Below are 13817 nucleotides of genomic sequence, written 5' to 3' on the forward strand. Positions count from 1 at the left end.
GAATAAGGCCCAGAAAAAGGCCTGAAAATTTTATTTATTATTTATTTATTAGTCGCATTTCTATGCCGCCCAACTCCCTAGGGACTCTGGGTGGCTTACAGCAAAAAAACACAATGTGAACAATATCCCGTAAAAAATGTTTAAAAGAATATTAAAACCCATACACTCCGTGCAAATAGTTTGCACGGAGGCCAAAGCCTTTTTTTTTGTTGTTGTTGATTTCCTCTTCTAAATTTAGGTGTGTCTTATATCAGGTGCGTCTTATAGTCTGAAAAATACAATACTTCTCTCCCCCACCCCCAATAAGCCAATCTTAAACCCAGAAGAAGCTCTTCTTCTCCATGGGGACATGACCCAACGTTGCAGCTTGACTCTTCAGTATCCCTATTGAAACCTTTTGCAGTTCTCTTTGTGCTTAGAAGATGCCAGGTTCGTCTTAATTTATTAGAAGACATGAATAGATTCTTAACTAAGCCTCCCCCCCCTCCCCGCATATGGATCACACTAAGAAAATGAAAGCCTTCCCATGAAAACCAGTAAATGCAAAGGATAATCTACTTGATCCACAACCTACTTTCTGAAGTTGAGAAAAGTGGTTGTAAAGTCAGACGCATTGATAATGCATGGTCTGCTTTTAAATTCCTATCATAGCAGAATCTTGTCAGGTCAACCAAAGTTTACAGAATCCTGTACAGTCACCTCCCGCCTGGACTATTGTAATGCTCTCTACATGGGGCTCCCCTTGAGGAGCACCCGGAGGCTCCAACTGGCGCAGAGTGCGGCTGCGCGGGTGGTAATGGGAGCGTCATGGCGCTCCCATGTGACACCTCTCCTGCGCGAGCTGCACTGGCTCCCGGTGGTCTTCTGGGTGCGCTTCAAGGTTTTGGTTACCACCTTTAAAGCGCTCCATGGCTTAGGACCTTGTTATCTACGGGACCGCCTACTACCACCAATAGCCTCCCACCGGCCAGTACGCTCTCATAGAGAGGGACTCCTCCGGGTGCTGTCAGCCAAACAATGTCGGCTGGCGACCCCTAGGGGGAGAGCCTTCTCTGTGGGGGCACCTACCGTCTGGAATGAGCTCCCCCCAGAGATACGGAGGATCCCGGATCTGCGCACCTTCCGCCGCGCTGTGAAGACTCTTTTATTCCATCAAGCAGGCTTGGCCTAATCTCCTCCCTCTTTTAATATATAAATTTTAAATCTGTTCTTAAATTATTGGGGTGTTTTAATTTGTCTGGGCCAAAATGATTTAATTTGATTTTAACTGGTTTTTTAAATTTTTGTATTTATGTATTTTATTGCTTGGCTGTTCACCGCCCTGAGTCCTTCGGGAGTAGGGCGGTATACAAATCAAATAAAACTAAACTAAACTAAACTAAACAGAATAATGAGCCATCTATTGAGCCTCTCAATAACTCTTGGCCAAAAATAGCAACAGCAATAGAACTTAGGCCTATATACAGCTTCACAGTGTTTTTACAGCCCTCTCTAAGCGGTTTACAGAGTCAGCATATCTGGGTCCCCATTTTACCCTCCTCGGAAGGATGGAAGGCTGAGTCAGCCTTGAGCCTGGTGAGATTCGATCTGCCAAACTGCTGGCAGCCGGTGATCAACAGAAGTAGCCTGCAGTACTGCGCTCTAACCACTGCGCCACCACGGCTCAAAAAAGTCCCATTAATGGACATCCAAATGGCCTCAGCTCTGTGAGATTTTTAGGACCCTGAAGCCTTGGCTGGGTCCTCCATTTTGGCCACGAGATTAGTTGAGTTCTGCTGCTGATATGGCTTTTATTTTGGGACGTCGTTATTTTAATCAGGTGTCATAGGTTTTTGTGGTGATTTGACCTACATGCATTCCCTGGAGTCTCTGCTGTGAAATGGGCAGCTCTCCAAGTTATATAGACATATTAAACACACAAATCAATAAAAGATGATTCAAGCCATCAACACACTTGAGTTTCACGTATCCCTGATGTATGCTTTGGGATAGATCAGGGGTCAGCAACCTGCAGCTCTGGAGCCGCATGTGGCTCTTTCGCTCCTCTGCTGCAGCTCCCTGTCACTCAAAATATGCATCACAATCACCAATGTGCGACACCCACCAGCACGCAATTTATTGAGCTTTTCAACCCCTGGTAGGGCCAACCATGGATAAATCCAAGAAAAGAAAAGTTTCAGAAGAAAACAGAACATTTAATTCAACTACATATGCTAGTTTTGTGGCCGCTGAAGAAATAGTCACGGGAAGGGTTTTGTGGCTCCCGGTGTTTTCTTTTCTGTGGGAAATGGGTCCAAATGGCTCTTTGAGTGTTTAAGGTTGCAGACCCCTGGGATAGATGAACCTGGCCAATTGTGGCTTATTCTACTCTATAGTAAACCAACAAATGAGTTGTAAAGGGCATGGATCTGTAAGTTGATACAGGCTTAGCTTTAAAACCCGTTAGATTAGGGAAGGTTGAGCTAATATGAAAGTAGATGAATTAGATGGGAAAGGAAGGGAAACTGAGCCGGAATTTACAGTTAGATGCAGAGACAATTTTAGAAGATTATTGCTTTAGGTAATGAAGACTGGAACAGCATATCTTTCTGGCTTCCTTATTGTTTGTTAGGGAGATTTTTATTTCATTTATTTGCTGTTAGGCAGCATGGTTCCATCCTGTAAATACTACTGTTTCCCTCCACCCCAATAGCAGACTAGCCTGCAGGTTTTGTGCCAAAGGATCAAATGGAATGAAAATGAGAATATAATGGATCAGATTGAGAATAATATTACAGCATGTCAATTTAAATTATGAACACGACAAAGGAAAATGTTTTCCTCTTGTTGTGGCAGAAAGAAGAGAATATTAACTGGGGTTTATGGGGATGATTCTAGAATAAATAGTCCTTTTGAAGCTGTAATTTTTTAGGTTTCAGTTCTTCTCTCGACCTTGGTGCTCTCTTGGAGCAATATCCACAATTTATCTATCAGCATGGCATTGCCAGTGGTGGCTGGGGATTATGGCCATTGAATCCCATTACAACTTTCCTAGAACAGTGTGTTGTTTTCAGAAACATCACCATGATCAAGCAGGATAGATTCTGTGCAGACCCCCAGTGGGGACCTCATCCTTAATAGGTACATGTCACATCTGTGGAAACAGCTGTAAATGAATTTTGAATTTTGCACATGCAGTGTTTTGGGTTTTGTTGTTTTTTTTTTGAAAGATGTATTCAATTCTTTTGAAAAGGAAAGAACTTATCCCCATAGGCAGAGGTCTTTGTAAAGAGGATGAAGATAACTTCACCTTAAAAAAAGATGTGAGTGGAAGTGAAACTTTGAGAATGAATCATCAGTCTTGAAATAGATAGGACTGGATGGGTTCCTCACTCGAGAGGTGAGAAGTCCAGACCCCAAGTTGCTTTTAAATCCACCTCTTTATTGCTGTCTGTTTTCGGATTGAAATGGGTGTGGAGATAGTTGACAATCCAGGATGAGATAATGGATTTGTAAGTTTGCCAGGTTCACAACTGTTTGTCAAAACAATATTTTCAAAATGTCCTGTTGATGGGAGGGCCGTCTCAGTATTAATACAACATGGTGGAATTGGCTTGGAATTTTCCAGCAATCTGATTGCAAGGGGAGATAAGAGGATTTTGCACTTCCTTCACATTCTCTGTTTAGATGAAGATCAGATGGTATCACAAAAGGAATTGATGTGACTGGTTTAGTTTCAAGGTGCCCACAAAGTCTTCTCCAGACATTGAAACTCTCTTTTAAGACATACTTTCTCCGGCATTTCCCAACATCATGGAACGTAGAATAATTATCCATCATGATTGCTCATCATGGTTGCATTCACCCGACACATTAAACCAGTGAAATGTAAAATTTGTTACTACCAGTTCTGTGGGCGTGGCTTGGTGGAGGGGATAATGTGACTGGGTGGGTGTGGCCAACTTTTTTTTTTTACTTTTAAAACCATTTTTTCTACAACTTCTTCGGCGAAAGAGGTTGTTGAAAAAATGCTTTGAAAAGCCTCTGACGATCCCAGCTGAGTTGCCCGATCGTCAGAGGCTTTTAAAAGCATTTTGTAGAAAAAATGCTTTTAAAAGCCTCTGCCCCCCCCCTTTCCCAGCTGAGCTGCACGATCATCAGAGGTCTTTTTTTACTTTTAAAAGCATTTTTTCAGCTGAAGAGGTTGTAGAAAAAATGCTTTTAAAAATAAAAAAAAAGCCTCTGATGATTGCGCGGCTCACCTGGGAAAGGGGGGGCCAGGGATTTTTACTACTGGTTCTCTGAACCACCCGCCGCCATTGCTACTGGATCGGGTGGTCCGGTCCGAACCGGGAGCATTTCACCCCTGCATTAAACATTAAACGTGCCTACTGAGTTGACTCAGGTTGGCACAATAGATCTATTTGCTTGTTTATTTCTAATCTTTGTAACTTGCCACAGTGAAGACAGTATGAACCACGGAGCAAGAGAAAACAAAGCAATGGAAGTCCAAATAGCATACCAACCATGACGAAGCACCCATAGTCAGTCAAGAAAGTTCAAAGTGGAATATTTTAATTGACTTGCAGAACGCAATGAGGAAGGATGTGAGTCAGTTCGGCCTAGTGGTGAAGGCACCAGGTTAGAAACCAGAACACAATGAATTTTAGTCCTATTTTAGGCATGAAAGTGCAGCTGGATCCCTTTGGGCCCATTGGGGTGGGGTTCCCAGTGACATCTTTCCATGATGTTGGACCAGATAAGCAGAATCAATTTTGGCAAGAAGATCAGGGGTGAAATGCTCCCAGTTCGAACCAGATCACCCGATCCGGTAGCGATGGTGACGGGTGGTTCGGAGAACCAGTAGCAAAAAACCTTGCCTCCCCCCCCCCATGCCCAGCTGAGCTGTGGGATCAGCAGAGGCTGGTTTTTTTTTTTACTTTTAAAAGCATTTTTTCTACAAAAATGCTTTTAAAAGCATCTGACGATCCCAGCTGAGTTGCCTGATCATCAGAGGCTTTTAAAAGCGTTTTTTAACAACCTCTTTGGCCGAAGAGGTTAAAATGCTTTTAAAAATTAAAAAAAAAGTTGGTCACGCCCACCCAGTCACAATACCCCCCCCAACCAAGCCACGCCCACAGAACCGGTAGTAACAAATTTTACATTTCACCACTGAAGAAGATACCTGATGTAACGTGGTGCTGGGGTATTCTGGGAGTTGAAGTCCACATATCTGACAGCTGCCAAGTTTGAAAAACACCGGTTTAGACTCAGACAACAATCCCGCAAGGCTGAATGGTTGAATCCTTCTCCCTCAAGTCAGAATTTTGCAAAAACCAAGTGTGCTAGTTTTGGATTATGGAACCAACATCCCATCTGCCTTGTCACCACAAAGCTCATGCAGTTATGATACAATCGTTAATCATTGCCTGTTCTGGTTGTGCTTTTTTTTTTTTTTTAACGCCAGCTGCATCCTTTTTGTCTTGCAGGGCAAACGCAAAGAAAGTTAGATAAATTTCCTGTCCTTTTGCTCAAAAAACTGATGACAATAACCACCGCCCCGTGAGGCTCTGCTTTAAAGACGCCAGATTGAAAACGACACGGGATTGCGCAAACACCATGGGGAATTTTCCTGCCAGTACTCACTTCTAGTAAGAGTTTGGAATTGTTGACGGTCTAAAATATCCACTATTTTATTTTCTCTTCTGACCAGCTCATATGATCTACTATTTTTTTTTCTTGTTCTGTGTTTCACTTCTGCATCATCCCCGCCCCTCACCAAAGGGATGGCCGAGATGTGGAAACCGTCTTCCTTCTCTTTGATGAACCTTTGGAAGGAGAAAATTGCAACAGATTCACTTCCTCTACTTGACTTGGAGTAATAACTAAGTCAAAAGTTCCCTCTCAGTAGCCTTAATGAGCATTTAAATTGTTGGCTAAGAGTGTTTTGCATTATGATAGATTTGTGTTTTTTTTTTAATTTGATTTATATGCCGCCCTTCTCCGGAGACTCAGGGCGGCTTACAATGCATTAAGCAATAGCCTTCATACTTTTGTATATTTATACAAAGTCAGCTTATTGCCCCCACAATGTGGGTCCTCATTTTACCTACCTTAGAAAGGATGGAAGGCTGAGTCAACCTTGAGCCTGGTGAGATTCGAACTTACAGTAATTGCAGACAGCTGGTGTTAATCATAGTGCTATCAGTCTGCTGAGCCACCAGGCTTGTTTAGTCATATATTAACTTTTTAAATGGCCATATCTGCTTTCTAAAGATAGAAGGCCACAGATTAATACTAATCTGTTGCATCTGGGGGGGGGGGAAATATTTTTTATGTAATGGGTTAGGATTTCAGGGCGTGTCAATTTTTTCAACTTTCAATTTCCAAAACAGTAGGGATGCTCAAAAGTTGTGATGTGCCTTGAGGACTGTAAAGATATTTTAGTTACTTTCATATAATGGAGATGTGCTTGGTAAGGAACTACATAAATTAACTTTTTAACATTTGGTTTGTTTCAATAGGATATCACACATTGTGCAAAACCAGAAAATGCTTAATCACGGCTTACTGAATTGGTTGAACTTGAACAACATGGTAAGGTATGGATCAGTGGTGGGTTTTAACCAGTGTTATAAACAGTTCGCTTTGCGCAAGCGGATTGCACTTCAGAAAAGCTGAGACGTGGCAATCCGCTTTGTCGCACCTATCAGCTGGGCTAAAAACGAACAAATATAGGTATATAGCACAGGGGCGGGCAGGAGGGCCCAGCTGACGGTTGGAGTGAACCGGTTTGCTCTCCGCTCACCATCGCCACTACCGGCTCGCCGAACTGGTATGGATCATAGCTCTCAAATCACAAATCACAAAGAGCTAGACTGGCTAAACTGAAATGCACGCAAACTACATTGTAAATTAGTATGATGGCATCCTACACCATAAGCTTTTTTTTTATCAAGTGGGATCCATTCTATGACTGCTTTGGTCCACCTTTTTTTTTTTTTTAATTTTGATTTATATGCCGCCCTTCTTCGGAGACTCAGGGCGGCTTACAAGGCGTTAAGCAATAGCCTTCATACTTTGTATATTTTATACAAAGTCAGCTTATTGCCCCCACAAACTGGGTCCTCATTTTACCTACCTTAGAAAGGATGGAAGGCTGAGTCAACCTTGAGCCTGGTGAGAATTGAACTCGCAGTAATTGCAGGCAGCTGGAAGCTAAATACTACCTTTAACAATAGCATTAGTCTGCTGCGCCACTCAGGCTCTTCATCAGTTCTTCTTGCTATGTTTCTTGTTATATTTTATCCGCTTGATAAAAAGCGTCCACGAAAGAGACCTAAAACAGGATGGATCGACGAAATCAGCAAGTATTGCGGGCCCAATTGGCAAAAAAATACTCAGGACCATATAGCTTGGAAACATGAGGAAGAGGTGATGATGATGATGATGATGATGATGATGACAACACTATATCACAACATTACACATATGTCTTACAAACATACTACGATTTAAATGTGCTTTGTCAAATAATTATCATGAGCTAAAAGTGTTTCACCCTGCAGTGGACAGACAATGGTTAAAATGATGATTTTGATGATGACCAGAGGTGGGTTTCAACAGGTTCTGACCAGTTCTGGAGAACCGGTAGTGGAAATATTGAGTCATTCGGAGAACCGGTAGTAAAAGTTCTGACTGGCCCTGCCCCCGTCTATTCTCTGCCTCCCAAATCCCAGCTGATTGGGAGGGAATGGGGATTTTGCAGGATCCTTTCCCGGGAGTGGGGTGGGAATGGGGATTTTACAGTATCCTTTCCCGGGAGTGGGGTGGTAATGGAGATTTTACAGTATCCTTCTCCTGCCACGCCCACCAAGCAATGCCCACCATGCCATGCCATGTCCACCAAACCACACCCACAGAACCGGTAGTAAAAATATTTGAAACCCAACACTGATGATGGCCCTATATGCACAACATTACACATATGTCTTATAAACGTACCACGATTTAAATGTGCTTTGTCAAATAATTATCATGAACTAAAAGTGTTATTCTATTTTGTCTTTCAAATGAAGATCTCATTCCACTTGAGAAAAAAAACCCAAGTCTTTTTATGAGCACATTAAATTTTGACTTTCTAGCTAACATCTTCCATAAATCAAAACCTCTGAACTTCAGGATTGGATCAAGCCTTAGAAAGATCTCTAAGAAAAGTGATGTTTCAGTCATGTCAGCTAAGGAAAAATGAAACTGATGGATGGAGACCAATGAAATCAGAGTAACAATTTCGGCCTTTACTTTGTTGAGTGAGGTTCACCACATATTATTGTCTGGGCTATTAGCATCCTGAAGCACAGATGTAGAGGGTTTTTTGGGATTAACATAGCTGCTCAGAGGCTCACAAGCTGCAAACTTCATGGGTGGAATAAAGCTGTTATCGTACATTCCGTTAAGGCAAGTGCTAACCTGGTTAATCCCGGGTTGTTTCTTCACAGGGAGCCCACCGCCAAATATGTATTGTATGTATGTCTGCCGTCTCTGAATTTACTTTCTGATGTGGCTCATGAAATGAGCTAAGGCATAACCCGGATCAGGGGTGTCCAGAGGAAAGAATGAAAGGAGTTAAGACGGTGTGGGAGAAGAGCAGACAGACCTGGGGGGGATGGAGTTAAGCACGTCATCAGCTTAGAATTGTTACGCTGCCATAAATGTTCCAAGTCCAATCCCTCTTGAATTCCGTTGACTCTTATCTGGCGCCGATTCAGAGTTGCGCTTCAGTTGACTAGATTCTTGTGTATAGGCTTGAGCAATAGATCTTCTGAACTACAACTTAACATATGCGATCTTGATCCTTTGTGCCTGACAGATGGCAGTTGCAGGTGGAAAAGGTGCAGGACTTCAGTCACAAAGTTGTAGACCCTCCCTTGGCTTGTTGGACTCTGCTGGTGATCTTCTACCGCTGCACCATAGAGAGTATTTTAACTTACTACACCTGTGTATGGTTTGCCAATTACACCGTGGCAGATAGGACAGCACTCCAGAGGGTTAACATCATTGCCCAGAGGATCGTTGGTGGCCCTCTCCCCACTTTGGAAGAGTTTTATAATTCCCGCTGCCTTAAGAAAGTTCAAAACATTCGTAAAGATCCTTCTCATCCTGGGCACCCTTTTTTTTTTGAACTATTACCATCTGGCAGACGGTACAGGATAATAAAAATGAGGACAAGTAGATTGAAAAACAGCTTCTATCCCAGGGCAGTAACTATATTGAATTCTATTGTCTAGTGCAATATTAATGCAATATCAAGGGGTTTTAATTCAATTGTATAGAATGTGAAGGATGTGTGTTTTTGTTTTATTTTTATAGTCTAACTCCCATTAGAGAGCCAAGCCTTTTTCCTTAATTAGTCCTCAAACACACAACCACAATTAAGCCCAAAGTTTCTGCTGTTAAGCAAGACATTTGTTAAGTGAGTTTTGCCCCCATTTTACGACCTTTCTTGCCACAGTTGTTAGGTGAATTACTGCAGTTGTTCAGTTAGTAACAGGTTGTTAAGTGAATCTGGCTTCCCCATTGACTTTGCTTTTCAGGTCACACAAGGGGATCATATGACCCTGGGATATTGCAACCGTCGTAGATATGAACCAGTTGCCAAGATCTGAATTTTGATCACATGACCGTGGGGCTACCGCAACGGTCATACGTATGAAAAAAAAACCACGATCACGTCATCTTTTTCAGTGCCGTTGAAACTTTGAACAGTCACTAAATGAACTGTTTGTAAGTCAAGGACTACCTGTATTTGTCAACTAACAACTTAACAGTCATCTAAGCCGCTGTGGATACAAGAACCGCCCATTAAAGGGCCGTCTTTAGCTTTCCACTCTTCAATAAAAGATCTTCTGTAAGGAGGCAAATCGTAATGTGAAGAAATACTTTCTTCTCCAGAATTTGATGGGGTTGAGCAGCTGCGACAGACCTTGGATGAACCGGTACTTTGGCTGGCCAAGGTAACATTGAAAGATGGAAAAAGAGAGAAGAAAAATAAATAAATAAAATAAAATCCCCCACTGAGATGAAACGGGAAATAGATCTTCCATCCAATATAGAGATAAGCTGCGAAATGGAGAACAGTCATATTGCCAGTCAGAGTAATCTATCCACCTTTCGTCCATCGTGCGTCAGCAAATATGAAGAAAGCTTTTTAACACCGAACAAATGCCTCGCATTGGGGAGGACCATGGCAGATCTGCTTTTACACACACAAACACACACACACACACACACACCGGATATTCAAGCTAGAGGAGGGAAAAAAGTGTTTTGCTTTGGAACAGATCCTGCCTGTCAACAATGGAAAGTATTAAAAATATAAACCCCCCAAAATCCTGGGTCATCGTATGGAACACACTCAATTGGTTTTTCCCCAGGCTTGTACGTATAATGCGTCTCTCACCCTCTCAAGGTGGAAAATGCAAAACCCCAGAAAGGAGGACAAGAGAGAATGTAGGTTTGCATGTAAACTGATCTAGAGCTACAGATGCAAATTTCAGCATTAGTTGTTAGATTCGATGATGGAAGAGACGGACACGGCTCTTTCAGTGACAACAGCTCTTTATTAGTAGACCAGTACAACCCAACAACCTGCTTGTCTGGCAGCGTCCCCTTTTATAGAGGGCTGCCGGACAGCTTAACCAATGAGCTTTGAGTATTTTCCTGCCGTTTTGGAGGACCTGAGTGAAGCCTATGGCTCACTCCTTATATGGTGCATAACATTAGTGAATTTAAAAATGCCCCCATTCTCCTTGTGGGACAGGTAAGCCTTGCCTTTACTACATTGGGATAAAAATTTCCACCGAAGCGGTTGCTAAGTGAGTCACGTGCAATTTTATGAGCTTTTTTTGTCACAGTTGTGAAGAAGAATGCCTGCAGTCATTAAGCGAATACCCTTCCTCATTTGAGTTTGCTTTTTTGGAAGCCAGCAGGGAAAGAACCTGCAGGACCCCAGGATGCTGCAACTGTCATAAATACATGCCACGTGACTTAGCATGATGTGACCCTTTGTTTCCACCCAGAAGTACTTTCTGTTTGTCTCTTTTCCCATGTCAGTGACCTTCCCGACAGCTGGGCTAAAAAAGAAGAAATAAAAGGTAAGAATAATGCAGGGGCGGGTGGGAGGGCCCAGCTCCCGAACAAAGAGAACCGGTTCGGTGACATCATATTGTCACTGCTACCGGTTCGGCCAAACTGGGCCGAACTGGAAGGAACCCACCACTGAAAAAACCCAGGCACTGAAAAAAGTGACTTATTTTGACCATTAACACACTTATGACCATTGCAGCATCCCTGTGGTCACATGATCAAAAACCAGATGCTTGGCAACTGGCATGTATTTAGATTAGATTAGATTAGATTAGATTAGATTAGATTAGATTAGATTAGATTAGATTAGATTAGATTAGAATTCTTTAAAAGCCAAGTGTGATTGGACACACAAGGAATTTGTCTTGGTGCTTATGCTCTCAATGTACATAAAAGAAAAGATACATTCATCAAGAATCATAAGGTACAACACTTAATTTATTTATGACTGTGTTTATGATGGTTGCAGTTTTCCTGGGGTCACGTGATCCTTTTTTGTGACCTGACAAGCAAAATCCATGGAGAAGCCAGATTCACTCAACAACCGTGTTACTAACTTAACAACTACAGCGATTCACTTAACAACAGTGGCAAGAAATGTCATAACATTAGCAAAAAAATTCACTTAGCAGCTCTCTTTTTGCTTAGGCTAAGAAATTTTAGACTCACTTGTGGTCATAAATTGAGGACTAACTCTATAGCAGAATAAATATACCAGAGTCTTTAAAAAAGTAACAGAAAATAAATGTTCCCAGCAGTTCCCTATGAGGCCCCAGTGAGAGGCAATTGAAATGGGCTTGTAAGAAACGCAGTTGTACAACCATCCATTCTTCCCTAATCCGTGCAATTTTCTACAATAGGCCACACGTTTTCTGGAAGAGCCACTTCCCTTGTTTGCTATGTTCGCTAACTTCTCCATCAGCGGCCGCATACCAATTTAAGAAGCCGAGGAGGTTATTCCTCTCTGTTTACTGGCATATTAGAAAATGAAAAATCACTCGACGATTTTTTTTGGCTTGCTCAAAATTGCTCTTTGTCAGACGTAATATGCAGCAGCAGCATGCCACACAAGACATTGTGGTGCATCAGTGACAGAGTATTATACGGTGTGGGCCAGACAACATGCTCAATCTAAGTATGAAATGGCAGAGGTTGAAGCTTCAAATAACTCGGTAAGGGTTCTGAAGAATGCCCGTTGCATCTCACGCTAACTAAAATTGCTGACGGCGTCCGAGACAGTTCCAGGGGGCCAGAAAGGCAGCCACTGTTTCCCAACAAAAGAGGGTCTCAGAGTTTTTGAGTCTCCTTGGCTGATGTCATCGAGAGCCTGAAATATCACTGCTGAGTTTGCAAGCAGCCGTGTTATTTCTCTGCCCTATAGTATTGATAAAGGAAGTCATGCGAAGCTGTGTCATGCAACCATTTCCCGAAATGGGGAAACTGCGCTGGGATGATGCTTCATAAAGTCGAGGAAGTGAGGTGGGCGTTTACAATGTTATAAGGCGAAAGAAAAATTAAACTTTTGTCTGCATTGATTTGGCTCTAATAAAGGAGAATATTTGTAGCTCAGGGTCGAAATGAGGTGCTCTCTGAGCTTGTTTGTTTTCTGGCAGATGTTTCATTACCCAAACTAGATAACATCATCCAGTGGTGGGATTCAAATAATTTAACAACCGGTTCTCTTCCCTAATGATCGGTTGGGTAGGTGTGGCTTGGTGGTCATGTGACCGGGTAGACGTGGCCAACTCAATGTCACTCGCATCGATGGGCGCTTCGCCTTAGCTGTTACAATGTCATAAGGGTTAACCGGAGAGGCAGTTTCTGCAAGCAGGGCAATAAAGATTAGGCTAGAAATAACACCAGAATGTTTCCTTCCTGCCTTCCTTACAGGATTAGCCCTGTAAAGTGGGGAAAAAAACAAAATGAGATTTCTTCCAACAACCAGTTCTCCAAACTGTTTAGAAAGTTAACAACCGGTCCTCCCAAATAGGTGTGAACTGGCTGAATCCCACCAGTGACATCATCCGTACTGATCAGAAACATCAAACCAGGTAACATCATCCGTGCATCATCAGCACAGATGAAGTTTCCTAGTTTGGACAATGAAATATCTGCAAACAAACTCAAGAGAGCACCAAGGACCCCTAATTTTAAGACTTGTGGACTTCAACTCCCAGAATTCCCCAGCCAACAAGCAGAGGGCATCAAGGACCTCTGATTTGGGTCCTCAACAACATTTCCATCATCTTTGGTTCAAGGCTTCACTTCTGTTTGTTTGCAACTATGGTACAAACATGCCTTGCTAATATATATATATTTTCATTTCCTGACTTGCTGGCGGAACCAACAGCAGCCACAATATATCTACTTGCTTGTCCCACCATGAGTGAGACTAGCTTAAGCGATTGTTAGTGACATCACCGTTGAAATAATATTTTCCTCCTTACTCGGCCACCACCCACGAGCTGTGATCTCTCTCTTATTTTGGAAAAAAAAAGTCTTGGAGTGCAACGACTGTAAACAGAAGCAATAGGATAGGATCAGGCTTAGCTTGAGGCTGGTGTAGATTTTGACCAGCCTGAGAATAAACTGAGAGCAGTTCAACCTGGCAATTGAGATGGATTTGGAGATGAGTCTTGAATTGGTTTGAGACTCTATAGCAGGGGTGTGCAACCTTGGCAACTTTAAGACCT

At 42.4% G+C, this 13817-nt stretch overlaps 1 protein-coding gene across 1 annotated transcript in view; it reads left to right on the top strand.

Annotated features, from left to right (window-relative positions):
• Window positions 1-5440: 5440 nt before the first annotated feature.
• PLEKHO2 (pleckstrin homology domain containing O2) overlaps window positions 5441-13817 on the top strand; it is a 59228-nt gene continuing 50851 nt past the window's right edge. Inside the window, exons 1-2 of the mRNA XM_087877927.1 lie at window positions 5441-5630; window positions 6504-6576. Of these exons, the coding sequence (XP_087734053.1) occupies window positions 6532-6576 (45 nt within the window). The 5' untranslated portion in view covers window positions 5441-5630; window positions 6504-6531. The remainder of the gene's footprint in view (window positions 5631-6503; window positions 6577-13817) is intronic.

This window comes from Pantherophis guttatus, chromosome 13 (assembly GCF_059756535.1).
Source record: "Pantherophis guttatus breed Tessera chromosome 13, ASM5975653v1, whole genome shotgun sequence".
NCBI lineage: Eukaryota > Metazoa > Chordata > Lepidosauria > Squamata > Colubridae > Pantherophis > Pantherophis guttatus.